Source organism: Theobroma cacao, chromosome 1 (assembly GCF_053813885.1).
Source record: "Theobroma cacao isolate CCN51 chromosome 1, ASM5381388v1, whole genome shotgun sequence".
NCBI lineage: Eukaryota > Viridiplantae > Streptophyta > Magnoliopsida > Malvales > Malvaceae > Theobroma > Theobroma cacao.
Window position 1 is genome coordinate 40,281,150 of NC_142639.1, and position 27,988 is coordinate 40,309,137.

Here is a 27,988-nt window from a genome sequence, read left to right on the forward strand (position 1 = left end):
TTTAGAAGAAGATTACCAAGAAACTGGTTTTTTGGGCGAAACAAGCACATCATAATTATAATTTATAAGCCATAATTGAGAAGCCCCATTTAGAATAAATAAAAGGGGCCCAAGAGAAGTGACGTGAATTCCTGATAAAAAGGTTCTGAAAATGCGTGCGGATAGCAATACCCAGAACAATAAATTCTTTCCTCGAAGCCAAAACCAAGAGAATCCATTTAAGACAAGTCACATCCATGTTCAATGTCACAAAATCTGGCATGTTGATTTTGACCAGTGGAACAGAGGGATAAACCACACGCTCATAAAGTTACTCATCTGTTAAAGACTTGCATGAACAATTAAGTTTCAGGTAATGAACATGTGATAGAAAATGCTACTTCTATTCCCAAAACTCAAACCCATCTCTTGTTTCTGCGTCTCCAGCCATCCATGTGGTAAGTGGTTAGAGAGGCAGAGCAAAAATAAAGTAAAGGGTTATGGTCCTTTGAGAGGAAAGATTATCATTATTCATGGCCTATGATAATAACATGCGATCTAGTAGCCAAAGGGTTCCTGGATGATATTCCCCTGGATGAATAATCAAAACCACACACAACAGAATTGCCATAGTGATGAGGCTAATGCAGAGCAGTACCAAGTTAGTGACAATCAATGGCATCAAGTTACAATTGATTCTTACTGCTAACAGAAATTGTCATTGCCACTGACACGTGTGTACTACCATAAAGCTGCAGTATTTTGTTACTTATACTTTTCTAAATCTACAGTTTCTTGATATAAATATACCAAATAAGGAACAAGATTGCACCTACTTGATGCATGGAGAAGACAACTTGGCTTCAAATAATAATCAAAAAGAAATGAAGAGGAAAAATACCTACAGTTAAAAGAACAAAGGCGCTCAATGGGATGCTGAAGTTAGCTGCCAAAAGGTTTTGGTTGCAACCAGAATTTTCTCTCTACCATGTGATTCAGGTTCCTTGTCATATATGGTAGCTCTCCACCTTACTGCATGAGCTATGCGAGTCACTTTGTCTAAAACTTCAGGAGAATCTCGGATCACAACTGTTCCTTCTGGACGCAACATCCGGTCTATCTCTACCATTAGATCCACAAGGGTACACCTGCAGAAACATTAGAGTTTGATCTCAAAAGCAGAGTTGATAAATTACTCGAAGAGTAAAATAAGAGTATGGTCCATGCAGTAACATTGCATGAATCCATTTAATTACGACAAAACATGCAAAGACTTTCATAGGATATAAAGGTGCAAAGATTGCTTTTCTATGCTTCGTTTTTGCATTGCCTTTCGATGTTGAAGCTTCAAAGAAGAAAAAAACAAAAAAAAAAAAAGGTTTGTTTAAGCACAGAAATTATTGTGATTAGCAATATTTTAATGAAGATGCAACTAAAATATTTCCACTTTCAAGTAACTGGTGAATTTCTCCCATTCCAAAAAAAAAAGGAGGAATAAACTTGTATTGCTCATCCACATGCTAAGAGAATTCAAGAAAAGCTAAGGACAGAGAATTGAAGGATGAAGTCACAGGTTATATCTACCTGCTCTTGCTTGAACCTGGAAGCTTTATTAGTGATTCAATGCCAGCTACGTGGATGAGATCATAAGTACGGGGGTATGTTGAGAAAGGCTCACACCTGAAAACAAAATTCTAGAACATCAGTTAATCAGAACCCTGTAAGACCACTGTATATTTCACCATCACCAGAAAAAGACAAGCAAAAATGACAATGATTTGAGGATAAGGATTAAACATGGATCTACTTTGAAAGTTAAAACACTCTTGTACAAAATCATTGCTCCAGTTGAATAATCACTCATCTACCAAAACTACCTAAATCACATGCCTGTACAGTTTCCATGGGATATTCAATCAACAGGGAATAAGCGATAGCAGGGTTGCTTTGAGCATAAAGGAATGAACATGGTATTTCCACGGGATAGAAGTTTGTCATAGAAATTAGAAGACTAGGAACTACAGCATACTCTTGTTTATCAAATGGGTAACAAATTCTTAGTTACCATCAGCTCCCTTGAGTAGGTCCAACTACCAATATGGATGGAGAGTGTTTCATCCGTCACATCTAGTCCCATTCAAATAGGTGTAATTGTGCTTTCAAACTTACAGTTGTTTGAATTTTCAGTAAATAAGGCTACAAATGCCACAGTTACTCACCAATCATGGTATACTCCAATAAGGCCTCTGTCATATATAACACTAAGAGTTAATGGCTTTCGAGCAGGAACAACATTCATCACCCATACTGGATCAGATATGAGTGCTGCTGCAAAACCTCCAAAAAATGCATTCATGTCCATGACGTTGCGCATTGCCGGAGTCCCAAGCTTCAAGTTCAAAGTATTTTTATAATAGGCAACTCTCCTTGCCCAACGCCTTGTGTCTGCCTCAAACAAATCAATCCCGTTTTTCACGACCAAGTCCCTTGAAGGAGCCCTTTTTAGCCTGTCTGGCCACTTAGGAATTGTCCCAACAGCATATTCTCCATTCACAGAAGATGTTGTAGTCACACATCTTTTTAACTTAAAGTACCTACCAACAAAAAAAAAAAAAAAACCCTTAGAACAACATAACATTTTATGTTCTAGAAACAATAAATAAACCCAATAGGCAACCAAAAACTAAGCTAAATTAGATGAAAATCATGACATTTTGGTTGAAAATTTCTTAGGAAAAAAGAAGGAAACTCTTATCAGAATTCTTGAATCTCCGAAACTAAGTATTTCCAGGACAATTACCATGCATTACTTGGGTCATTTGATTCATCACATAACTCAAGCCCAAATTCGTTTTGGTTTGGTAGACACAAATCTCCATCAGACTTTTTCCAAATGACTGTGTTTCCATCCACAGCAATCAACTCATAACACAATGCTCTTGCCACAGCCTGGAGGTCTGCCCACTCCTTATCCTGCTTAGCCCACTGTACAGGGGGTCCAGAGATGACCAAATAGCCACCTGGGCGAAGTAACCGGTCCACTTCAATAAAGTAAGTTGCATCTGCAAAAGCCATTTTTCTTCACATTAAGACCAAACAAAAAGGGGTAGATATAAAATAAGAATATATCAAGGGCACTCCACACACACACACACACACAAAAAGAACCCACTATAAGCTGTAAAAGGGATCAGGCATCGAGAGCAGTGGATGAAGTCAAATGCAAATGCAGGAAACGGGAGTCTGCGAGTGCCAAGCATTAGAACAAAGGCTGGTATCCCTCTTTCCAATGCGAATTGTATTTGTGCTTTGTGCGAATCTCTTGGAGCAAATGAGAGTGTCAAAAGGCCTTCCGATAACAATGAACCCCCAAAACTTGCAACCTGGAAAAGGATTAATAAGCATGGTATTCAAACAGTACAAACTAAACTATAAGCATGTAACAAAATACTAGTATGTAACATATCAACTTACCCCGCATCCCATATCCAGGGCAGTCCTTAGAGTTCCCCCACTTATTGGAATGTACTGTCCAAGTTTCTCGATATATGGTGCTGCTCCATCAGGGAACATTGTTCCACCACCAGGGAAAATAAAGTAAGGACCTTGCTCTTTCATCCATCCTTGGTGACCTTTCCTATCAGCAATTTTGTTGTGTGGCATATTGGAATGCCATATCTAACCATTACACAATTAAAACTCTTTTTAAGAAACATTAATAATTTACTTCCATTTCCTAAAAGGAGATTAATTTATGGAAACAAACAATGAGGAGCAGTTTTATAGCAAATTTTGTGTTTAATAATCTCTAAAGAAAAACCCAACAAACCCACAGTTTCTGAATAATTAAAAAAATAGAGAGAGAAAGAAAGAAAAAGCTACCATGTGCAAGCTTTCAGGCCACCGAACAGGAATCTTATAGCCAGGAGGAGGAGGGATCAAGCAAAGAGGCATTTCATCAGGCAAAGGACATTGCCTTTCCCTATAAAAGTTCATCTCCCTGCTCAGCTGGCTGTTACGCCTGGGGTCCTCACACGGCATATGATCAACGGAATCAGCAGGGCAGGCTTCGATGGGCTGGTGGTGGTGGCCCAGTTCCACCAGGGCTACCAACCGATGCCGTTGCCCCGGATCCGACGTGGAAAGCAGCAGGGCTTGCCTACCAGAGGCAGCCAAGGAATCCCCAAGAGGGGTGAACACTAACAGGAAGAACAAGAGTACCAGGCCAAAGAATATGGTGGATATGATGTCTAAAAGCTTCCATTGCCGCGGGTTTCGTTTGGATGCTGGTAGATTTAAGTGGCCCATGCTTTTCGATCTTTTTTTTTTCCTGGGATCTTTCTTTGATGCGGTAAATTCAATTTAGTGGTTCATCCCAAGGTCTTGGTTGTGGATCCAAATTGGGTTGGAGGGGTTTTGGTGGAAAATGATGTTTTGGGATGAAGGGTCAATATTATCGGATTGGGGAGTGGAGTAGATTTAGCTTTCGTTGCAGAGAGGAACTGTGGAGGGAGTGGAAGTGTGCCTAGAAGTAGACGATTAACTTTGGCTGGAAGTAAGTATGTATGCGATTGGCCAGTGGGAGCATGTGGCGTGGCGTACGCGGTCGAATGCGTAGCTCTCAGCCAGTGGAACCGAAACCTTGGGAAACAATTATAATTTACTTGGTTGCGTGGAACGTTGTCGGGGAACAAAGATTTGGGCAGTTTATAAGAACATTTGCAAATATATTTCGATCTTGGATCAATTGGTGCCATTGCAAGTTCGGGCTTTTACTATCTGTGATAATCTGTTATAATCTGTTTTCTCTGGTGTTATTGCTGCAGGTGATAATCTGTGAGAGATGAAATGGAAGCTCTTTCACGTAGCTACATAGCGCCATTCTGCTACCAACTTGTATTAATGTAGCAGCAACAGGCTTAGACTGTGCAACAATGCAAAACATGAAATGATTGTCCTTTGGCCTTCAAGGCTTTTAATGAATAAGAAGATTTGAGAATAACACCGGAGAAACAAGGGAAAAATAAATGAGAAGGCCCGCCTAGTGATGTTATGTGCAGTGCAGCTACGAGGGAGCCTTCTTGAGTCTTGAGTTTCATGCCACACCTATATCAGAAACAAGCAAGCCCCAATCTCCCCAGCCTATGCTCTGTAGGCATTAATTTAAAACGGCCGGGAATTTAGCAACAATGAATGAAACACGAGTGGTAAAACACGTATGAGAACTCTTCAGAGAATCTAAAGACACTTGCTTCAATCAGATTGCACCATTCAGTTTGTATTTAAGAGTTACGGTAGCGATATAAATCGAATAAAAGAACAGGGGCCATGAACATAAATTTAAAAAAAAATGTAAATAAGAACAAATAATTGAAACTCATGAGATAAATTTTGAGTATATACAAACAGTGTATCCTGAAATCCTCAAAATGCAATCCACCACCATGGATAGCCAATTTTCCTTAAACACCTCACAGTCGCACTTCAGCACATTAGGAATCCAGGCGCAGGAATATAAGACACCTTATCAAAACAATCTTGGTCATGCTTCAGTCCAGAATTTAGAGTTTCCTGGAAGCCCTAACATTGTAGTCGTGCTTGAGAAGATTTGCTCTCAGCAGCATTGCCCTAACATCCTTATCAAATTCATTGCCAGTCTGCAAAACCCGCTGGAAAGTTGCATTTCTTTGATCCGCATGTCGTGCATAAAGAATTTTGTTGTGCGAGTCAATCCGAGCCTGCAGAAATGTTATAATTTTCATAAGAAAAGATGAAGTAGTCTACAATCAGACCTAAACCCCACCATGAACTTTAGCATGAGTCCTATTGTCTACATTTGAAATGGCTAACATCACCCCCAAAGAATTTACTGCATGAACGAGGATTAACTCTACTTCCCCCATCTAGCCATTCTCGATGTTTGGGAAGGTTCTGCTGGAGAAATTAGGTAATTCACTTTATTTCTTCTCAATTAACAAATAGATCATATTCCAAAGGTCAATAACCATTTTCAATCTAAATAGGCAAATTGTACTCATTGGTCGCTAGAGAGATATAGATTAGTTAACAAATCAATTTGGGTTTGGGACTAATATTTAGAGCCTGTTTGGCCTGATTTTTTTTTAGCTTAAAAAGCTACTATGAAACTATTATGAAAAATAATAACTTCTAAAATTAAGTTAAATCTATTTGATAAATTTACTTTATAAGCTCTTTTTTGTAGATAAGTTGTTTGGCAAAGAATTTATATAAATTCTAATTTTGGTTAAAATTACCATAAAGAGTATTTAATAAATAACTTTTTATTAATCACAAATTCCTTTGTTCACAATAGAAAAAAGTTAACTTTATTTTTTAATTTATTTAAAATAAATTTTTAGAAGTATAAAAAGTATTTTTTATATAACATAAAATTTATAATTAATAATAAATCATATAAAAATGAAAACGAATAATGTTAGAACTATTTTTAATAGATAAGGATTTTTTGAAACAAAAAGAAAAATTCTTTTGAATAGAAGGCATGTTTTTAAAAAAAAATAGAAAAGAAAGCTCAAGCTCTATTTTTTAAAAATTTTGTTTTTTAAAGAAAAACTATTTTTTTTATGAACTTCTCAAAATCACTATTTGACCTACCTTCTACTTTTAAGTAGTAGATAAACTGAAAAAATACTAGGCCAAACAGGCACTTAAAAAACTAGACACAAAACATGTGCCCACACACGGACAAAACTTATGAAAGCAAACTACTGGCGCAAAACAATACCTGTATCTGGTTGTCAGTAATCAAGGCTTCAAGTTCTTTCTCTAGTCCTGCAACACTTGTTTTAAAGGCATCAGCCATCATTCGCATATCAACAGACACAAATGGGTGGGTATACTGGATGAGGGCCTTGTTCCGAATTTGATCATAGAGGGTCCCAACATGGTCATGTAAATGGATGTCAAGCAACAGGTTTGATCTGAGGTTTCCAAGATATTCTAAGCAGGAAGCATAATGACTGCAATAAAAGAGGAAAATAAGTAGAGTTAAAATGTAACCCACCACACCAAGAATATGTGCTTCTTATTAAATGAGAAGATCACACATAAGAACTTTCTGTAATCCTGAGTCACAAGTTTAAAGGTTTGATGTTAGCTACTATTAACCAAAGAAAATTGAATACAAGATAATTAAAGAATATGGATAAATGCATGTTATTGCTCATAGCTATGAATGACAGCACAAAACACACTTTACATCTTCCCTTGTATTTCCTTTTATTCTTTGCATCAAGCAAGAAGCCAAAGCATAAACCAAACAGGTCTAACAATATCCGATAATGTCACAGAATTCATTCTCATGATTGTAGACAGACAATAACATGAAGATAAAATACCTTGAGTAAAAATCATTAATAAGCTCCCTTACTTCAGGTACCAACTCCAAGAAATTCCGGAAGTTGATATTGTCTATAACTTTGTTCTGCAAAGTGAAAGCATTCAATGACTAAGAAATCTATCAAATGACCAAAAGACATGACTGGAAGATTAAGGAGGAGGGAGGGAAATAGGGGCAGAATAGATGCCTTCAGCTCAGTTCGATCAAAGCTTGCAAGGGCACAAAGCCCACCATAAGTAGCAACATCTTGAGGAGCAATCACATCACTGTATGAATTTCCCAATTCTGGACCCACTTCCAAAAACTGCATCCACAGAAAAGGTGATCAATCACGCAATGAAATGGTAATTTTTCCAAAAGCAGCAGTATAGAGAGAATCATACCGTCAAACTAACCAATGAAAGAAACCCTCATTAACAACTAGTACAAGCAAACTCTATATTAATTAAACCAGCTTAATTTTAGGACTGCTTCAGATAAACCATCGATGAACACAAACATTATACTCCATTACCATTTTCTTTTGAGTGTGTTAAAATAGCTAAATGACATAAGTTTTCTACCATAATATACTACCCCAACGCAACCTACAGGAAGATCTCATGCTTTCCTTTTAGAAATGCAGTGTGAATTGTAGATTTCTTGAACTTGGCTCATAAAAAACTTACTGGGCTCAAGCTCAACTCAAGCTTATTTCGAGCTTAAAGGATGAGACATGAAACAAGATTGTGTGGCTTGACTAGCCTTTGAACTTGAGTATTAGACAATGACTTGGTAAAGGACAAGAAATGGAACAAGATCAATTATATGTAGCATAAAGGATCCTTCACCATGTCAACAGACTTTCGAGAATAACCACCCCTATTTAGAGATACATGCCCATGCCATAGCCAAATAAATCAAAAGTAACTACAGTTAACTTCTACACATATCAGCCATATCAAATTCAACACACCTTGCAAATAAAAGATAGTGGGTGATATAATCCTAAAGCACACAGAAATAAAAGACAAACGTGCAGCATCAGAATTATCCATAATTACATTATATAAGCAGACAAACCTTACGAGCAGCGAGCTTGTACTTTTTAGCTTCTAAATGAGCCAACCCAGCAGCACACCGTAGCTTAGCAACAGTGGGAGGGTCAAGAGCCTCGGGTGTTTGCTCAGCCTTACTAACGTAGCTTGTCACATGAGTAAATTGACCCATCTCAATGCTCACATGAATTGCACTCAAACACATCTGAATTATATGCTTTGACGTAGTACAATAATCGCGAGTTCGAACATAGCTTTTAAAAGCATCACCCAATGCACCATGAGCATAGTAAAAATCTCCAAAATCATTGTATCCCATTCTTATACTTTCTTTAATTAAATTCGTCTGAAATTAAAAAAAAAAACTAAATGAAAATCCAACAAAGAACAAACAAACCGCAAACAGATTTTGGAACAGAATTTAAATAAAATCAAGTAAATTACCCTATAAGCATTGAGTTCGTTTTCGAGCTTTTCTTTCCTCTGCTCGGCTTTTTTATCAATCATAGTACACCACGAGGCATCCATCATATAGTTGGGGCCCAATCGACCGTCGATCTTCTGGACCGCTTCACGGAAAAGCTGCGTGTTCTCCCCTTTCTTGATTTCTTCGTAAGCCATCCTTAGGGCTTCCAATTGCATCCCGGGATTGTCGCAGTGGTCGGCGATGAATATGAGCCGCATGATTTTCGTGCGGCCCGTATAAAGCCCAGCATACGCCTCGATATCCAGCTGTTCGCCGCTTATGATGGGCCGGTTCTTTCGTGTCGTTGTTGATGATGAAGACGACGGCGTTTCGTCGACGCCGCCGATGCCGTTGGCGTACATCTCCTCCATCATTGGATTTGAAGCGTCGTCTTCACCATCCATTATAAAAGATAAAAACTGAATTAACAAAAAAAAAAAAAGAGGAACGAGATGGGAATTTGAGCGATTTTAGGGTTAGGGTTTGTCTGCTTGTGAACTGTTTCAGCGTTTCACGGTAGAGTGATGGAGTTGCTGAAGACAGGAACTGGGTTGGCACGTGACCTCTTATAGGAGCTTGCTTCCTTACTCAACGACGTCGTTTCATTATTCAATCTCCCTTCTAAAAAAAATAAGTTACTAAAACTTCATTTTGATTTTGTCACACCCTAAATAGGTACATTAATTAAGACTTAGGAGGCGAGATTGATATAGGAAAGTAAGTTTCAAGATTAATAAAACTTATATTCCCCTTTTACTATATAGTTTTTCTTTTAGTTCTCAATAAATGAAACAAATACATTTAAGTAGTATTAAATGTAATGTAACAAATTAAAAAATTATCGGGGTCTCTTTTCTGTTTGGGTTTTAATTTTTCCCTCTTTCAAATTTCTATACTCAACCCCAAATCATTTAAATTGTATACATGTTAAGATTTATCTTTCAATTGATGATATTTAAGAGTTTTTTCCTCTGTTTTCATCTCGCTCGTTTTATTTTAAAAGAAAAAAAAAACATTAAGATTTCATTATTTATTGACAATATATGAAAAAAAAAAAAAATTTCTTTTTATTATCTTTTCAATCCATATTGAATTAAGCTGTTGAGAAGCAATGAATGGCTACATTTAAATTGAATTACCTCCCATCTCCATGGATTAAAGGCAAATGGTTCATCAAAAGAATTAGGATCAAAATGAGGTACAGTTTGATCAGCTACTAAATACCAACCTGCAGGAATTGTATATCCTGCAGAAAGGGAGCAATCAATTCCAATTAAACAATTAATTAAGGAACATATAAATGTTTCCTTTTCATTTTATAAAGAGATGATCCATCCTGCAAGTTGTAAAACAGGGATGTATATATGTCGAACTAACCTTTTATCTCGACGTCCTTTGGAAGTTTTCTGGTAAGGATTGGAACCAGATTTCCCGCCCTGACAATTTCATTGATAACCTAATAGCACCAACCAAGTAATTAGTATAAGTTCATTAAATGAATTCCAAAAGCTTAACTAAAAGAAGTTAGCTTTACCATGTGAGTAAACTCCATGGATTTATATTCTTGCCATGTGATTTCAAGCTCCTTATGTTCAGTTCCTCAAGTAAATGATCCACAAAACTGTGGTGATAATTTATCTTCGTCGGTACAGATAAGAGTAAAGACGGGACGCACCTGGCAATTCTTTTCTTTATAAATGGCGAAATCTCAAGTAATGAATAAGGAGAGAAGTACTCCATGGTCTCACCACTGATGGGGAAGCCCACGGATTCCGGTGGCAATTTTCCATTGCACTTGGGATTTTGTCAAATGTAAAACCAAACAAGAAGTAAAGCTGCAAGGCAAAGAACAACCAGCTCCAACATCTTTAGATATTGCTATATTTTCTATTTACATGCAACTCTGCCTCCTTATCATCTTATTCATGCAAACATGGTTGTCTAAAAATCTCTTTTTATATTTTACTTGATAATAAAAATATTAATTGTTTTCATTTAATAATATAGACAAACCTTTTTCAAATATATTTAATAGCAATATGTAACAGAATTTGCCCCATTCTATAGTACAAAGTTTCTCTTAAAATCCTGTGGGGGCAATTGCCCCACTCGTATTTATGTTTTTTTCCTTTCAATTTATGATGGTGACCCCGACCCAAAGTAAAACTTAATAAAATTTTGTCTAATTCTACTTAATAGCATTAACTTTATAAAAGAAAATTTAGGGTGGCAATTACCATTTTAAAAGAAAGAAATATTTTAGGATTTGTGAATAGTTATTACGATTTATATATACAAATAAATATTTATATATAATTCATTTTTTATTATTCATGTATAATAAAATTATAATTTATTACATCGCTATTATCATTTATGAATAGGTAAATAGTTGAAATGTTGAATGTCACAATATTCAATTTTAAAATATTGCTTTAGTTGCATTTGCCACTTTAAAAATGTTAGTAGGCCTACAAGCAGCATAAATCACGTTAAATTCTGAAAACTAGTCCTAATTTCAAAGAAAAAAAATCTGATTTAAGTTCAAATAAGTGATGTCAATCAACATAATTGTATAATCATATAAAAAAATTATTATAAGTTTTAATAATAATTATGTATAAATTAAATGTATACCTATATATAATATTTTTACAATTATATATATTAATAACATCTTATATTACAAAATATTACTAAGGTGTAATAATTGTAATATATTAGTATGTAAGATATTTACTATCATACATTATAATATTAACATATAAGTTATATTATTGAAAATATATAACTTGTAATTTCATATAAATACATATTTATAAATAAATAAACATATATAACTAAAATTAAATTGCTATGATTATGATTTTTATATGTATATATAATAAATTAATATATTTTAAGTATATTATTAATTAAGTTTGTTACCAATTCTTCTTAATATATAAAAATATTATATATATCAACATATAATATATATATATATATAATAGTTTGATTTTTTGAATAAATTGGTCTAAAAATTTTAAAATAAAAAATCGACTAAAAAATCAATTAAATCGAACCGTTTTACCTAAATCGCATTTAGTTTAAATGGATAATTAATCTATTTTAGTTTTGCTCACTCCTATACATAAGTTTATTTTGTTTTTATTTTTAATAAAAAGTTTTAAAAACTTTTAATAGTAGAATTTAGATTGCTAGTACCATTAATGAGATGCAGGGCCGCGACTTTAGCTTCTCGTTGTATTTGTCTTCTTTCTGTACATCTGTTATTGTATGTTAATCATCACCATACATTTATATATAGAATTCAATCTAATTGTGATATCATACATTTGAATGATGATTGAATATATAAAAAAGATTAGGCCATGTTCTTTTTACGAAATCTTAACTAACCAATTTTTTAATCTAATAGTGATCTCATATATTTGAATGATGTTTAATTATATAAGAAAAGTTATTTGATTTGAAATAAAAATAAAAAAAATTATTTAATTTAAAATAAAAATATAAACGTTTCATTAAACATAATAAAAATATAAAAAATTATTTACTTTTTAAAAAAATAATTTAAAGACTTTTGATAGTAAAATTTAGAGTAACTACTACCATTAATGAGATGCTTATGGCCGCGCCTTTGTCTTCTTTCAAACATTTTAATGCCTTTGTGTTTTCTTTGTTTTCATCAATGGCTTCTGGAAAACAACCTTTTCTTCATTTTTGTAATTAATGCATTGTGGAATGTCAAATCTAAGTTCTCCATTGTGGCTAACATGAAGGAAATGACATTCTTGTCCATATTATAATCCTATGCATAGTTAAATTGAGTATTGATAATTAAGTTTGGTAATATTAGCAAAAAATAAAAGTAGGTAGTTTCAAGAGGATTTCTTTTGTCTCTTACTTTTCAATATATTAATTGAAGGCCATTCACATATATAAAACCCAATCTAATCCTAATCTCATACATGTAAATAATGATTAGATGTATAAGAAAAGTTCACCCGGTTATTTTTGATTAAAAAAAATTATTTAACCAATCTTACTATTCTAAAATCAATATATTAATTATCACCGTTCACAAATATAAAACTTAATCTAATCGTGATCTTGTATATTTTAATAATAATTTTTTTTAAAGCTGAAAAAGCTCTTAGGGCTAACTCCTTGTTAATGTTTTATTAAAGCTAGGAAGGAAGATATGAACTTTACTTTCATAATTATATATGAGATATGAGAAATAAATCCTAATAAAAGTACTACTTTCTTTGCATATTTTTTAAGAATGCATAAGAATAGTGATACTACTCTTTTTACAAAAGCTAAATTCAAAGCATAAATAAGGATTCTTAATAGAAATATTATTTTCCTTGCGTATTTTTTATGCATGCATGGAAAAAAAAAACACTACTCATTTACAAAAGATAAAAAACTAAAAATAAATAAAGAGTACTTATCTTTTACATTTATTGGAATCTAACATTAGGGTAGATTAATTCGATTTAATTTTAAAATACATCTCAAATCATCTTCAATGTTGTGGAATATTCTAAGTCCTTCATGTGAGTGGCCTTGGTTAGCTTAATTCCCTCTCTATGAATATGAGTAATTCCGCAACTAAAGTGATTTAAACTTTTTCAAATAAAAGCTAGAGTGATTGCATGTCAGATGACCCTGTGCTCCCTTCTAAGATCATGTTTACAATATCATGAATATGATATGTATAATGTTATTTTAATAATAATTATATATATATATATATAATGTTAGCCCAAGTTCTTTATATTCACAGAAGATTAACCTAACCAATCTTATGACTTCGAAAAGATGTTAACACGAAGACCCAAACTCTTTAATGTAAGTTATCTTTATATCTTGGCCAAACTCTAAGATCGATACGATTTTAACAAAACTCAACCATTGCTTCCTGAATTTTATTTCATAAGACTTATTATTACTTTCAATTCATATTCGATTTAATTTGCGAAATAGAAAACTGACTTTTTTTCTTTCTTTTCCCTTCAATTATTATTAGTTATTTTTTGCATATTTTTAATTTACATGCTTTTTTTTTTTTCGCAAGACCCTGTTTAGATTCGGAGTTTAATTTTTAGACACCAAAGGTTGGATGTCCCCAGTTAGCTACTTCGAATTTCCATTTGTTTGGAAATTGTGGCTTATTTTTTACTATTGTCAATATTTGAGATTTTTTTAAAGTAATTGTTGAAAATATTTTAATATTTGCGTTTAACTTACACATAAAATTTTTTTAAAAAGTTATTATTATTATTATTATTAAAGTCTCCAACTATATTACGCATGTAAATATCAAATCAAATTTCATTTGGCCTCTTATTAACTCAAATTAGACAAGAATAAAATGTTGTTAAAATAATTAAAAAAATAGATTGTGATTCTTATTTTATAAAATTAAAAAAATATAATCGATGAGTCTAAGTCACAGTATAATCAATGCGTCTGAATCAGTTGCTTTTATGAAAAAAAGGAGTACATCAAGATCAAGAATCACTGTCCTTTTAGGACTTAATACATTTTAGCTAGGCTTCTTGATAATCAAGTAGCTTAGCTCCGTAATGCAATGTGATTTCTAGGCCTTTCAAATTTATGTGAAAGTAGGAATTATGTATTAGTATAATGTTCAATAGATATGGTTTTATAACCATCTTGATATATTTTATCTTTCAATTTACGATATTGAAGAGCCTTTGCGGCGCACAATAAAATAATCATATAGCGTTACTTTTAGTTCAATTAACATGTTAATTTCATTTAATAAAATTACCAAAATGTCTTTAATTCAAAAATTAATTTATATATTCACATTTAAAATTTTATTATATAAAATTAACGATATAATCCTGATTGTTGAGATAGATAATAATATTTTTTAGTTTCTACATTACATACTATTTCATGTTTATGATATATTACTTCCAAGTTCCAATGTCCCAAACCATGGTAAAAGGTACTAAACTTGGAAATCAAAGTCGAAAAGCAATATTACATTCCCACAAATGAGTCTTTATTGCTTGTACTATACGGCATCTTGCTCCAAGTTCTTCATCTATCATTTTCATTTTCGTTTCGAAATCTCTACGAAGAATCCATTCGGCAAGCTTAAAACTGGACCCCGACTGATGTCATTTCTTTTTATTTCCGACCACCTGAAATTTCAGAGACATAAAATTAGGAGGAACTGGGTATTGATCAAATGGGTGGCATATGGTTTCCATACTTGTATTTGGTGACCAGGTGATGTAGAAAAATTGCAATCTGAAGCTTTCCAAAGTTGGCTCCAACGCAGAATCCTGCTCCTCCACCAAAAGGTATGAAGGTTTTAGTTCCGGTATGGCCCTTTTTTCCCTGTTCCCATCTCCATCATTTTATTTTAAAAGGAAAGATAAGTTAAGATGTGGTCATTTCTTGAATTTTTAAGACAGATATTTAATTGACAATAGATGAAGAAACTTTTATTGTATTTAAGTTTTTAGCATATTATTAATTTAAGAGATGTGAATTCTTTTTATTATCTCTTCAAGTCATGTTGAATTTTTAAAATGAGTACAATTGACAATAAATAAAGAAATTCTTGTTATATTTAAATTTTCAAAATATTCCTAATTTATCTTATATGAAAAATTTATAATTAACAATCATTCCTTCAATAATAAAATTAACAAAATGAATTACGCTGCCGAGAAGCAAGAAAGGCCATATTTAAATTGGATTACCTCCCATCTCCATGGATTAAAGGCAAACGGCTCATCAAAATAATTAGGATCAAAATGAAGTACTGTTTGATCAGCTACTAAAAACCAACCTGCTGGAATTGTATATCCTGCAAAAAAGGCACAATAAATTCCAATTAAACAATTAATTAAGGAATATATATATATATATATATGTATATGCTTCCTTTTCATTTTATAGAGATATGATCCATCCTGCAAGTTTTAAAGCAGATCAAGGAATGTATATATATTCGAACTTACCATTTATGTCGACGTCCTTTGGAAGTTTTCTGGGAAGAATTGGGACCAGATTTCCTACCCTAACCATTTCATTGATAACCTGAGAACACCAACCAAGGAATTAATATGAGAACGTTACACAGATTCTAAAAAGCTTAATTGAAAGAAGTTAGTTTTACCATGTGAGTAAACTCCATGGATTTATATTCTTCCCACGTGATTTCAAGCTCCTTATCTTCGACCCGGCTCTCAATAATAGCCTCGTGCTCCTTCTGAATTACACAATTGTTGGTTAAAGTGATGGAATGAACAAGGAAAATTATAATTTATGTTCCTGACAATGTTAAAGGGACTTAGTTTTCTTTGCTTCAAGTTCTGTAAGTTGTGTGCTTTTGATTTTGATGCAGTAAGGCTGGGTACTGTTCTGTTTTACCAGTGTAATGCCTAAACTATCTGTAATAATATGTACACACCATTAATTCAGCTAGCACTTTGGGATGATCGGCAATGAGCTTCATCGCTAATGTGATGGACAAAGTGATAGCTTCAGAGGTTGTTATTATAAATAAAAGGACCAAGTCTCTGGCAATTGCTTCATCCAAACCGGTGTCTCCTTTCTTCAGTTCCTCAAGTAAATGATCCACAAAAGTGTCATGATGATTTATCTTTGATGCCTTCCTCTTCTCAAAGGTTTCATCGATTAGCTTCATAAGATTTCTACTTGCCTGATTGAATTGATTTCGAATGTTAGGGAAATTTACTAAGTAGGATGACCAATTCAGATGGTTTATATCAGGGAAACTAAACCTTTAATTCTGCATGATAAGCGGTTCCTGGGATGTTCAAAGGAATTAATGATGTCCTATTATCAACGAAAGCTCTGACATTCTCACTAAGTTTCTCTGCAGCATTTGGTTCATCATAACCGATTTTCTTAGCGACGTATTCGGCTACCATCTGCCATTGTTAATCAAAGCAAAAACGATTAGCTAAAACTTGTACAGTACTGTCAACCTTACGTTTTTCTATTAGAGCTTGAATTAATTGATACGTGTACTTTTTAGCAACTTGTCTGGCATCAATGGCGCCTTGGGTAGCCCACCAATTTAGATGTCTGCGAGTCGCCTGGTCTATTTCGCGAATCGACTCACCAGTCATGAGGCTTTCGGGGCTAAGTTGGTGCATGAAAAAGCTCCTGAGATACTTGTGAAAACTGGCACTGAGAACAAATTGGTCTTCTCCACTCACTTTGACACTATACTGAGTAAACCATTGAATAGGAGGCATAATTTCTTGTTTGAGCATGCCAGAGATTAACTCAGGATCAGTTACCATAACCACCTTCTGGCCGACAAGACTCGTTCGGAACATTGGCCCATATCTGGAGACAAAGATTATACTAATTCAATCAGTGTCGGTTAATTCGTGATATCAATTCGATTATCGATATTCTTTATCAGTACAGATAAAGAGTAAAAGTGGTACGTAACCTTGTAATCCTTTTCTTCATAAATGGCGAAATCTCAAGTAATGAATAAAGAGAGAAGTATTCCATGGTCTCACCGATGATTGGGAAGCCCATGGATCCCGGTGGGAGTTTTCGATTGCGCTTGGGATTTTGCCAAATGCAAAACCAAACAAGAAGTAAAGCTCCAAGGCAAAGAACAACCAGCTCCAACATCTTTAGATGTTGCTACATATTCTATTCACATGCAACCATATATGCCTCCTTATATTCTTATATAGGCAAACAAACATGATTATCAACAATCTCTTTTTTTATTGTAATTGATAATAAAAAAATCTTTACCAAATTATCTTCGAAATGTTTTAATTTGATAATAAATACAAACATTTATTTAACAAAATTTGGGACCATTCCATCTATAGTGTTAAGTTTTTTTTTTTTTAATTCCAATAGGGGCAATATTGCCTCACCCGTATTTATTTTTTTCCTTTTCAATTTAGAATAGTGACCCAAAGTAAAACTTACTAATATTTTGGTTAATTATATTAATAGTGTTAACTTTTTTTTTTTTAAAAAAAAAAGAAAGTTGGGTAAGGTTCTTTTTATTTAAAGACGATTAACCTAACAATTCTTATAGATGTCAACACAAAGGACCCACCTTCGGCCAATATGTAGATCTGTCCCGGAATATATACTACAAATAATAAAATGTTTTGTACACATTTTTAATCTACACAATTGAGTTAGACAAGAATTGTATAGAATATAAGAAAATTTTTTAAAATGTTCGACGGTCCATTTTTTATTGTTTTTATATAATACATAAATAAATATTTATAAAATTATTATAAAAAATGATCCTAATTAAAAGGTTTCTTGAAGATACTATTCTTTTTTTGGTCATACTTTATTCCTACAAATGCTATTGTCAATAGATCCCTGTGGAGTTGCGGATTGCATAGTCTCTGCCGCTTTAAGATTGGGTGCTACTCAACATTGATAGAGCTCGTTGAACTTTATGCCATCAATCCACTGTAGGAGATGTCTTCCATGATCATTTTAGGAAATGAAAATGCAATTTCTTGATCAAATTCAAAAACTATTTTGCATATTAAGCAGAATTATGGAGTGTTTATGGGTGTTTGTTGATGACATGGGATGAGAGATATTATAAGCTGATATTAGTTATAAATAAAAAAATTGTTGCATAGCTAATTCAAATGGAATCGAATGAACCAATTACTAGATTTAATTTTGGCTTTTAAAGATCTCTTAAAGAATAAATAGTAAGATAGTATCATCTATATGTATCGTAAATATTATCATTTAACGAATTTTTTTTACGAATATGACTATTCAATAACTTATTGGTACAACACTTTTCAAGAATCATTTTTAGAATAATTCTTCAATTTTATTAAATGATGTTATAAAAATTTTATTCTCACGTATTATTATTAAATGATTCTTCAATAATTTTTTCAAAAAAGTTAATATTATTATTAAAGTCTCCAACTATATTATTCAAGAAAATATCAAATCAATTTCATTCACTATCTTATTAATTCAAATTAGCCAACAATAAAATGGGTTAAATAATTAAAAGAAATATATATATATATATAGTTTAAAAGAGGTTGGGCCAACTCAAAATCAAATACTTCAAAGCATTGCCCATGTCTTCTCTCCGCAACTAGGCCAGTAGGTCTGTACACACGAACGGACACGTGTGAAAAATATATATCCACGTGGACCAACGTGAAATCATTCAAACAAAAATTGAAGAAGGGCGCGAACGTCTATCATTCACACACCGAAATACGTATAAAATTAAAAAAAAAATTTACTGACCGCATCCTTCCTTTCCCGTACGCTTTCCTTTTGTCTTCTTTTTCTTTTTTCCCTCCTCTCTCTTTCTCTTTTTCTCTGTTCAATTTACTTTGAAAAGAAGATTGACAAATCGACAGCAATGTCGACGCCGACACGAGATTCGATCGAGGGTTTCAAGAGCATAACCGGCGCGTCTGAGTCAGTCGCTTTACGAAAATTAGAGGTACGTTTCTTTAAAATCCAATTTTCACTTTACTAATTTCAAGATCAAGAATCACCATCTTTTTAGGACTTTTACATTTTAGCTAGGCTTCCTGATAATCAAGCAGCTCTTTTTGGTAATGCAATGCGTAATGTGGAAAATAAAGCTTTCGAATGTCATTTCTAGGGTTTTCCAGTTTATTTGAAAGTAGGAATTATGTGTTAGTATGTTTTTCAATGTGATAGATGTGGTTTCATAATTATTCTGATTTTTTATAATTATAATCCTGCGTTAATTAGAGCATGAAATTGCTAAGTTAAATTTATACTGATTAATGTTTTGATTGGTAAACAGGAGTATGGAGGCAATTTAAATGCAGCTGTTAGTGCACATTTTCTTGAATTGGAAAGAAGCATGTATGCTTTGTTCCTTTGTTTCACAAGCCTTTTTTCTTTTCATTTATAATTATTCTATAAGGGATATTAACTTTTTCTTCTTCTTTTTTTGGTGCGGTTTGGTCTTTCTTTCGATAACTTTTCTTTCTTTTTCTTTTTTTTTTTTGATCTGGTGCATTCATGTTCAGTACAAACCCGACATATGCTGTGCCTTCTCAAAATAATTCTGTTGATATGAACAATCAGAATGGAGTTGGAATGCGTGGAATTGTTCCATTCATCTCTGCTGTGAGAAGATTTAGGCCTTCGTTACTGCTTGACGCCAATTACAGGAGGAATTTGCTTAACCGGAGTGGTGCTTCTAACTTCAATCACCATGTGACATCTCCTCATATGGGAGAGGTGACAGGGGTCCCTGTAGGGTTCAGCAGCGGAAATGAGCATCCGCTGCATTCGGGAGTGAGGCCTGCCATCACAGATTCAACAGGACCACCATCGTATTATGGAGGGGGAATTTATGGGAATGTCTCTAGTGATGATCATCAACATCGGAATGATATAGAATGTGAAATGATGCAAGCTGCAATTGAGGCTTCTAAGCGGGAGTTTGAACAGACTCATATGAATGAGCAACATGGTTCTTCCTATGTACACACCCATAAGGACAAAATATCCGGTTCTTCCTATGGTTTTTTTAGATTCTTTCTTCTGATTTTTCTTTGATGCAGGATTCATCTAGAGCTGGGCTTCAACAGAGGCGACTTCAGCAAGAAGATGATGAGCTTGCTTGTGCAATTTCATTGTCTTTGAAGGTTTGTACATCTTTCCTTTGTTTTCATGATTTGATTTCCTTGTCTTTTGGTCCTGGGTTCTCTCTAACGTGAATTTAGTTCAGACAGCAGATGAAGAGAAAGCAGTACGTGTCATGAAGGATCATTATGAACAAGTGGGAATATATGATTCAAGTGCAAGAACTCAGGCAACAACCAATAACAGCTTGAAGGTTTGTTTTTTCTGTTTCCGGTTTTGTTTGTTACAAATAAAATTGCTGCATAAACAAGCACATTCTCAGACGCACATTGATCTGTGGTTGTTGAGAATGCAGTAGAATTTAGTTATTGAAACTATTGTTGACATTTAGCGGAAGCTTTCCTCAGACTTATTGGGCTGAATTTTAGCTGATTAGGCCTAAAGTGAATATCATCACTCTTTGGAACGATAAGAAAAGAAAAAGTTTCAAATTCTCCAGACAATTGTCTTTTGTGCTTCTGGTTTCTCATAAAGCATCTTTTCCTCCTTAATAAGAGGCTGTTCCCAATTGAAGGCAGGAAACTCATCACTTAGACAACCACCAGTGAATCATGATTCCAGCCATGAAACTCCTCCTAATCGTCTTCGGCACAGTAAAGATTCCTTTAATTCTATTGAGGTATTATTAACTGGTAATAACACCAAATTTTCTGCTTCTGAAGCAAAGGACCATGTTCCTGTATTACTAATTACATTCATTGCATCTTTTCTGTGACCACTGAAGTGGGGAGGTATTTCATCAGAAGAACTTGATCAGGCAATTATGCTGGAGACCCAACTTTTTAGCCAGATTCCTGAAGGTGCTTCATATCATTCTTCCAATCTGTCCCATGAGCAAAGTAGTCCGGGTGCAAGTGTTGATCCTGGTCCGCAGGCTCTATCTCGTCCACAATCATTCTCGTTAATGGAACAGCGTTTATTGCGGCAACAGCAGGTTTAAGATGACTCGTATTATACCCTGTATGATGATTGTATTACCTCTGACGAATTGGTAACATTTCGCTTGCAGGATGATGAGTATCTGGCGTCCCTTGTGGCTGATAAAGAAAAGGAAATGAATGCTCTCAAGAAAGCTGAAAGTCATAGTGTGAAAGAAGAAAAATCATGCAGAAGGAAGCTTGGAGGAAAGGTTATATATTTTTTATTATTGTTGTTTCTGAGTGGCATGATCAATTTTTGCAAAGCTCTGTTCTTCCGTTTTATATTGAAATTTTTTATTTCACCTCCTTATGCACAGTACAGTGGTATTTAATATTCTTGATTATTCCATTTGTTTTTATGTGCTATTTGTTATTTGCGATTCTTGTATGAGATAGATGCCTGCAAGAAGAAACATTTTCAATTCACAATAAAAACTTTATCCAAAGATTTACTTTACTCTTCCTAGATTATCTACATGTTTATTCCAATCAGCTGACCTGCAACTGAAGTTAACCATTAGTCAACCACAAAAATGATTTGGATATATTGTATGCGCCTGCTGATTTACTGACAGTGGGGTTGTCTCTTAAGGCAAATCAATTTGCAATCAACTTAAAGTTGAGAGGTTATTTGAGCTGTTTCGCCTTTGTGTTATCTGCTTTGTGATTGACTTCATATTACAACTAATTTAATTCATCTGTTTTTCAAATGAATTATTGCTGTGTCTATCATTGAGAAATTTAATAGGATTGTATTTGAATAAACAGTGTAAAGACTGATAGGAATTTGGATAATATTGATGTTTTTTTTTTTTTTTCATTTGTTTTAAAGACATGAATTGTTTAGATAGTGATGTTCTTAGAATTGCATGTCATTTAGTTGTTTGGTGCAGGATGAAATGGTCTGTTTACATGAGTTTTGCAGTCAAGGAAATGAAATGCTGCTCTAAACATGGATAATCTCCTTCTGTTTAAATTTAAAAAGATTATTCTGGTTACAGATTGACCTCGTTTTGGATTGTGAATTGCATAATTAGGCTACTGACTTCTGTATTTCACTGAGGGCAGGAATCTGAAATGTCTGCAAAAGGGACTTCACTCCCACCTGAGCCAGCTATAAATGATGAGAATGCAGTAACTATACTTGTTAGGCTGCCAGATGGCACCCGCCATGGACGTCGCTTTCTCAAGTCAGACAAGCTCCAGGTAAATTTTTTTACATTTAAGAGTTCAAGATACATTCATTTGCTGTGCTGATTCTGGTTTTATTCCTTTGTAGCTTCTTTTTGACTTCATAGATATTAGCAAAGTGGTGAAGCCCGTCACTTACAGACTGGTGAGTACCTAAATTTCCTTTCTTCAGGTATCCTAGTTAAGACCTGCTGCCCTTGTCATTTTGAATTATTTGCTGTATCTTTCATAGTTAAGTTACGATGATGACTTTTTTTTTTTAATTATTTTAATAAATGATTATATCTTATTCTGTCAATATCTTTACGTGGTGATTCAAGGCAATTATCTTATTCTTCATCCATGAGGTTTCCTTTTTTAATTCATCTCCATTTAGTTGTTATTTTAAATTTATAAATAATAATAACAAATACATGAAAGATCTTTGGAAAGTTGGCCAACTAACCAGACGCTCAATTAGAGTTGCTTTCAAATTGTTTTACCAAATTGAAAAGTACCCGTTGCTCAGCATGGAATGGATATTACCCTGTGATGCTGAGCTACTAATTGTATGTATTCTTACCTTGTTGTTCGCTTCTGTTTGATGAACAGGTAAGGCCATACCCTCGCCATGCTTTTGGTGCTAATGACTGCTCTTTAAGTTTGAATCAACTTGGCCTGACAGGCAAACAGGAAGCTTTGTTTCTGGAGTTCATATAGCATTCACTGTTCGACTTTTATTTTTTCTGTGAGAATGTAGCTTTTGCCCAGATACCCTAACTCCGAGAAATTTACCTTGTCCTGTTGAAATTGATGCCGGGGATTGAACAAGAAAGTTATCAAGGTAGCCATGAATTTACCTTCTTATGTTCTTAGGTCTGACATGTTGAATAAGAACCCACAATTCTGTAAATCTTTGGTTTGAACTAGTTTTTTTTTTTTTTAGTATTTTTTTCCTTATTTTGTATTGGTTTGATCTCAGTTAGAAACAAGCCATGAACCAAACGGAACGGACAAACATAAACCAAAGGATATATATATTTATCCACAAGAACCACCCGTCGCACACCTTAAACAATGGAAAACTATCACATATCTAATTATAGCCATAAAATTTTTTATGTAAAAATTAATCTATTCAACCGACATGTTGCTGTAGGGAAAAAAAAAATGAGGTGTAAACCCAAAAATAGCAACAATTATCTCTTATGAAATTGTTTTAATTCCTTGTTGGCTTTGTTCAGGTGCAGGTACGGTCCAATATTGCTTAACTGCGAAAAGAATCTTCTCTCTCTCATGGGGTCCGTCCTCATGGTCTACAATTCTGCCATCCCATTGCATAACATCTATGATGTTCTTGACCTTCACCAAGACATCCACGTCGTCTCTGATGATCACACTGCCTTCCGGTCGTAAAATTCTATCCATTTCTAGAAGTATATCCTCCATTTCACATCTGTCATATAAAACCAATTAGTGCCTCATAATGATTAATTAATGAAATAATAAAGTGGGTTTTGATTTTTATTTATATGTATGTACCTGTCTTGGTAGAGGCTGAAGATAGAATCAGCGTGAATAAAATCGTAAGTCCTGGGATAAGTAGACATTGCCTCGCACCAGCTTTGATATGTTCCGATCAATCCACGTTCATAGACGGCTCCAAGAGTGTTGATCTCAGCCTCGATGGGGACAACGTTCATGGTCCAGACAGGATCATCGACAAGAGCTGCGGCGAAGCCTCCCAGATGAGCATTCATATCCAACAAGTTCCGGTACCTCCCTGTCTCCGCCAGCTGATGGTCTACTCTCTTGTAATATTCTACCCTCTTCTTCCATAGCTCTGTGTTTTCTACAAACATTTTTTCTGTGATTCCTGTCAAGCGTCCGCTGCTGATCCTTGGAGGGATTGCATTCAGCCTCTCGGGCCATTTTGCTAATTGCCCACCAGCTATTTCCTTAATATTGGATACTTCAGGCAGTGGGGTTAAACAAGTCTCTAATTTTGTGTACCTGCTCCAGAAAAATTGAAGATTTTTTAGGTAAAAGCTTTTGGTGGATGGTGGTTAGAAAAAAAGGAACTGAAAAAGATTGATGCTGGGCAGGAAACAAAAAAGTAGTTGAATAGTTTTTTTTTTTTTGAAATTTAAGTAGTTGAATAGTTTAACCAGCAAAAAGGGTTGTGCTTGAGAGATGATTCAAATGGACAACGGCTTTATCATTGAATTGGTTTTGGTATCACTGCCAAAGTGGTCTGTAGCAGTGGGAAGAATTTGCCTTCTGATGTTGGAAAATAATTCTTTTCTCCAATCAGAAGCCAATCGCTAAGCAAAAGTTTGGATAGTGTGAAAGATTCCTGACACTGGCTCTGAATCTTGAACTAAAATTTTTCAAAAAATGTTGCATTGCAAAAATTGAAGAAAATTATCTCACCATGCCATGTCAGGATTTTGAGTCTGGCAAAAGCGTGGCTGCTTGAAAACCTTCCTGTTAGCTCTACAATGGATATGATTAGTGGGTTTTTGCCAAATGGCAAGGTCATCCTTCTGTACAAGCTTTTTCCAGCAGAGGCTTTTAGCCACAGTCTCGATCAGGTTTTGTTCTGCTCTCAGGTTATCCCGTGTCCTATTCCAACCTTTCCAATGATTTTCCCAGTTAATTGGTGGTCCAGATAGAATCCAATAACCACCAGGACGTAGAATTCTATCAACTTCAATTAAGTAAAGCCCATCTGCAACAAACATAAATCAAAATTAATAAGATGTTCGACGTACTCAAGCGAAGACAATGAAATAATAATAACCAGACGAGCATTAAATTGAAGGACCAAGGCTTTACCATACTGGCCCCAAGGGATGAGGCATCGAGAGCAATGAGCCATGTCGAAAGCTCTTGACGGGTATGGGAGCCTAATGGAGGCAAGAACTCCGATCAACGCAGGCACTCCTCTTTCAAGAGCAAACTGCACCTGAGCTTCATGGGTGTCTCTTGGTGCAAATGACACCGCTAGGATGTTCCTGGATAAAAGGTAAGCTCCCCAACTCGCAACCTGAATCCATTCAAAGATCAGAAAACCTTGAAAAAAACAGTACAAAATTGATAATATAGTGAACAGTCGTTTTTGGATAGAATTTCGCGTAGGAAGAAAGATATTATATGATTTTTTATTACTATAATTATGGGAATGGTGTGATTCTTGTAGATGAAGGGAGTGAGCGGTGGTTAAAAAAAGTGGAATAAATCATGGGGAAGGTTTATTCTGGTAACATCCATATATACCTTGTTCAACATCAGCCTGACAATTAATACAAATTCAAAGCACAATAAAGATACTACACTTAATGACAAAGTGCGTTGAACTTAAGCTTCTGCATTGGAGACTTCTTAATTATGATTCGTATAGTTAATTTTAGGATAAGAAATTATTCTGATGCAACCCCTTTTTCCCCAGCTAGACGATAAGGTCCATAAACAAATTATTGTTCTTGGTGAACCACTTTACTTGAAACTGAAGACTTTCCGAACCAACTTGAAAATCTACCAGAAAACCTCCTAAAAGAACCATATACATGGGTGAAAAGGAGGAGTTTGAGATTGGGGATTGGTTGGTCATAAATAGCTTTGAAAAGGGTTTTTACTTTTCTACTTACCAAAATGATCCAAATCCTCAAAATTCTCCTTAATTGCATCATTTATGACTTGCTTTAATTTGTATATTTCCCATGAACCATTCCCTGTAAACCCCAGCTGGTTTTTTACTAAGAATATGAGATTCTCTAGCTGGCAATGGCATCTCTTAGCCAGATTTTTCTCTTCCAGTGAGATCATCCTACAAAGGAAGCTTAATTAATTAGAATTATGACTTGTTCTCTTTTTGTGACTCTTTCACCTTTTCCTAGTCCGCTAAATGTAGATGTGGTCACCGCCCTACAGATGAGAACTCAACAAAGTTTAATTAAATAAATGTAGACAATCAAAGACTACTAACTCTTCATGTTTTTGCTTGTTTTAATATAAAATTTATCTCTATATTCTTGAAGTAAAACAAAAGGAAGCAATCAAACAAATAATTTGCAGGAACCCTCCAACAAATCACCTTTCATTTCAACCATTTCCAACCCAGTTTCCATCATCTCCCCCATTAACTTAATTCGGCAGTTTCTGGGGAATTTGAACCCTTTCTTTACATTTATACGTGCCTATGGCATCACTAGCCGGTTCAAAACAGAACCAGCTATCCCGGTTGGATTGGAAAACATTAAACATGAGTTTAGTAAAGATTGAACGTACCCCGCAACCGGTATCAATGGCGGTCCTTATTGAACCATCTTTGAGATTGATCAACTCGTCGATATCGTCGATATAAGCATCAGCGCCACGCGGGAACATGGTGCCTCCGCCAGGGAACCTGAACAGCTCCCCTTCGACCTTAACCCAATTCTGGTTCTTTTTCTCGACGGTCAACTCTTTGTGCGGCACGTTAGCGAACCATGCAAACTCCCTACTCCGGGGCCACCTAAACGGGACCTTGTAACCGTACGGGGCCGGGACTCGACACTTCAACAACTCGTTCTTTTCAGGGCAGTGTCTCTCCCTGTATACAAGCATGCCCCTGTCGAACTTCAACGATCTTTTAACGTCCTCGCATGGGGTGTATTCAGAGAAGGAAAGGTCACACGGAGGTAGGTGAAGGACACGCGCCGCCGCGGGAGGTGGGTCAGGAGGGAGGTGGTGGGGCAAGAAGTCGAGTTCGATAGTGGAGTGGAGGGAAGAGCAGGGGACGTCGGTTAGATATCCGTCGGCGGCGGCGGAGTTGGGGATGAGGCCTACTGAGTGTTTCCATATCCCAATAAGGTAAAAAGTTGTACAAAGAATTGCTACGAGAGTGTAGTAAAAAAGGCTGGGCTTTTTGGCATTGAATGTTGTGATGTGAGATAGTCTTGTTGGAAACCAAGCCATGACGGCCATTGACGAGTTGAAGAAGAAAAAACGACGGAAGAAAAGACTCAAAAGAGAAATAGAGGAAGAGTTCGTATCACGTAGCGGGGTGCGTGTACATATATATAGTTATATAGGGTGACGAGTGAAGTTTTCGAGGGGGATTTTGGGGGTAGACGTCACGCGCCTGGCTCGTGAGGATGGCTCAAACAGAATGGGGTAGGGAGCGCGTCTGTTTACACTTCGAAAGCTAGCAGGAATTTAATAAAATGTGTCTATTTTGTCATGGAAACTGCACGTTGGGTAGGATTCCGATTCCCCCTTCACTTGCCCTCCTGCCTTCTCTTTTCTTTATAAAAGTATTAATTAAGAAAAAGGACATTTATAGAATGTT

At 34.9% G+C, this 27,988-nt stretch overlaps 5 protein-coding genes across 7 annotated transcripts; 1 reads left to right on the plus strand and 4 right to left on the minus strand.

Moving 5' to 3' along the window:
* Positions 1-645: 645 nt before the first annotated feature.
* On the minus strand, positions 646-4,530 carry QUA3 (S-adenosyl-L-methionine-dependent methyltransferases superfamily protein). The gene is made up of 7 exons (XM_007051853.3): positions 3,862-4,530; positions 3,454-3,657; positions 3,152-3,362; positions 2,780-3,041; positions 2,199-2,573; positions 1,564-1,659; positions 646-1,127 (listed from the first exon to the last, which is right to left on the minus strand). The coding sequence occupies exons 1-7, from the start codon at positions 4,285-4,287 to the stop codon at positions 905-907; spliced, it is 1,797 nt and encodes a 598-aa protein (XP_007051915.3). The 5' UTR covers positions 4,288-4,530; the 3' UTR covers positions 646-904.
* A 683-nt stretch (positions 4,531-5,213) lies between these two features.
* Positions 5,214-9,407, minus strand: FUS6 (COP9 signalosome complex subunit 1). Of its 2 annotated transcripts, XM_018114353.2 has the most exons (6): positions 8,842-9,406; positions 8,423-8,743; positions 7,548-7,664; positions 7,359-7,444; positions 6,746-6,980; positions 5,214-5,717 (listed from the first exon to the last, which is right to left on the minus strand). In XM_018114353.2, the coding sequence occupies exons 1-6, from the start codon at positions 9,265-9,267 to the stop codon at positions 5,541-5,543; spliced, it is 1,362 nt and encodes a 453-aa protein (XP_017969842.2). In that variant the 5' UTR covers positions 9,268-9,406; the 3' UTR covers positions 5,214-5,540. The 2 variants fall into 2 exon arrangements, with proteins under 2 accessions (XP_017969842.2, XP_088659137.1); XM_088803011.1 differs by lacking the exon at positions 8,423-8,743 and having other exon boundaries at positions 8,842-9,407.
* A 5,556-nt stretch (positions 9,408-14,963) lies between these two features.
* Positions 14,964-17,542, minus strand: LOC18614211 (cytochrome P450 87A3-like). The gene is made up of 9 exons (XM_018118388.2): positions 17,352-17,542; positions 16,930-17,242; positions 16,669-16,818; positions 16,335-16,586; positions 16,041-16,133; positions 15,883-15,961; positions 15,622-15,728; positions 15,126-15,253; positions 14,964-15,054 (listed from the first exon to the last, which is right to left on the minus strand). The coding sequence occupies exons 1-9, from the start codon at positions 17,540-17,542 to the stop codon at positions 14,964-14,966; spliced, it is 1,404 nt and encodes a 467-aa protein (XP_017973877.2).
* Positions 17,543-19,185: 1,643 nt separating this feature from the next.
* Positions 19,186-24,187, plus strand: LOC18614212 (UBX domain-containing protein). Of its 2 annotated transcripts, XR_016025964.1 has the most exons (12): positions 19,186-19,382; positions 19,716-19,777; positions 19,945-20,404; positions 20,485-20,568; positions 20,652-20,759; positions 21,081-21,185; positions 21,291-21,500; positions 21,576-21,695; positions 22,555-22,692; positions 22,766-22,822; positions 23,269-23,500; positions 23,901-24,187. XR_016025964.1 is itself a non-coding variant. In XM_007051857.3 (11 exons), the coding sequence occupies exons 1-11, from the start codon at positions 19,299-19,301 to the stop codon at positions 23,374-23,376; spliced, it is 1,536 nt and encodes a 511-aa protein (XP_007051919.3). In that variant the 5' UTR covers positions 19,186-19,298; the 3' UTR covers positions 23,377-23,569. The 2 variants fall into 2 exon arrangements, 1 of the variants encoding a protein (XP_007051919.3); XM_007051857.3 differs by lacking the exon at positions 23,901-24,187 and having other exon boundaries at positions 23,269-23,569.
* LOC18614213 (S-adenosyl-L-methionine-dependent methyltransferases superfamily protein) lies at positions 23,679-27,865 on the minus strand. The gene is made up of 5 exons (XM_007051858.3): positions 26,947-27,865; positions 25,495-25,705; positions 25,090-25,387; positions 24,199-24,669; positions 23,679-24,112 (listed from the first exon to the last, which is right to left on the minus strand). Exons 1-5 carry the CDS (start codon positions 27,622-27,624, stop codon positions 23,863-23,865), a joined length of 1,908 nt encoding a protein of 635 aa, XP_007051920.3. The 5' UTR covers positions 27,625-27,865; the 3' UTR covers positions 23,679-23,862.
* Between the last annotated feature and the right edge of the window lie 123 nt (positions 27,866-27,988).

What these genes read in the sequence shown, in the direction of transcription:
- LOC18614211 (XM_018118388.2), bottom strand. Translation starts at nt 17,542, where the DNA reads ATGTTGGAGCTGGTTGTTCTTTGCCTTGGAGCTTTACTTCTTGTTTGG. An exon ending in AAGTGCTAGCTGAATTAATG is followed by an intron (nt 16,134 to 16,334) that starts GTGTGTACATAT and finishes TGTGTAATTCAG; the next exon opens with AAGGAGCACGAGGCTATTAT. An exon ending in CACCTGGTCACCAAATACAA is followed by an intron (nt 15,055 to 15,125) that starts GTATGGAAACCA and finishes CTGAAATTTCAG; the next exon opens with GTGGTCGGAAATAAAAAGAA.
- FUS6 (XM_018114353.2), bottom strand. Translation starts at nt 9,267, where the DNA reads ATGGATGGTGAAGACGACGCTTCAAATCCAATGATGGAGGAGATGTAC. An exon ending in ACGAACTCAATGCTTATAGG is followed by an intron (nt 8,744 to 8,841) that starts GTAATTTACTTG and finishes TTTTAATTTCAG; the next exon opens with ACGAATTTAATTAAAGAAAG. An exon ending in ACAAGCTCGCTGCTCGTAAG is followed by an intron (nt 7,665 to 8,422) that starts GTTTGTCTGCTT and finishes CTGTGGATGCAG; the next exon opens with TTTTTGGAAGTGGGTCCAGA.
- LOC18614213 (XM_007051858.3), bottom strand. Translation starts at nt 27,624, where the DNA reads ATGGCCGTCATGGCTTGGTTTCCAACAAGACTATCTCACATCACAACA. An exon ending in CATCCCTTGGGGCCAGTATG is followed by an intron (nt 25,388 to 25,494) that starts GTAAAGCCTTGG and finishes TGTTTGTTGCAG; the next exon opens with ATGGGCTTTACTTAATTGAA. An exon ending in CAAAATCCTGACATGGCATG is followed by an intron (nt 24,670 to 25,089) that starts GTGAGATAATTT and finishes TTTCTGGAGCAG; the next exon opens with GTACACAAAATTAGAGACTT.
- LOC18614212 (XM_007051857.3), top strand. Translation starts at nt 19,299, where the DNA reads ATGTCGACGCCGACACGAGATTCGATCGAGGGTTTCAAGAGCATAACC. An exon ending in ATTCCTTTAATTCTATTGAG is followed by an intron (nt 21,186 to 21,290) that starts GTATTATTAACT and finishes TGACCACTGAAG; the next exon opens with TGGGGAGGTATTTCATCAGA. An exon ending in GTTTATTGCGGCAACAGCAG is followed by an intron (nt 21,501 to 21,575) that starts GTTTAAGATGAC and finishes TTTCGCTTGCAG; the next exon opens with GATGATGAGTATCTGGCGTC.
- QUA3 (XM_007051853.3), bottom strand. Translation starts at nt 4,287, where the DNA reads ATGGGCCACTTAAATCTACCAGCATCCAAACGAAACCCGCGGCAATGG. An exon ending in GGCCTGAAAGCTTGCACATG is followed by an intron (nt 3,658 to 3,861) that starts GTAGCTTTTTCT and finishes TGTAATGGTTAG; the next exon opens with ATATGGCATTCCAATATGCC. An exon ending in AATGACCCAAGTAATGCATG is followed by an intron (nt 2,574 to 2,779) that starts GTAATTGTCCTG and finishes TTTTGTTGGTAG; the next exon opens with GTACTTTAAGTTAAAAAGAT.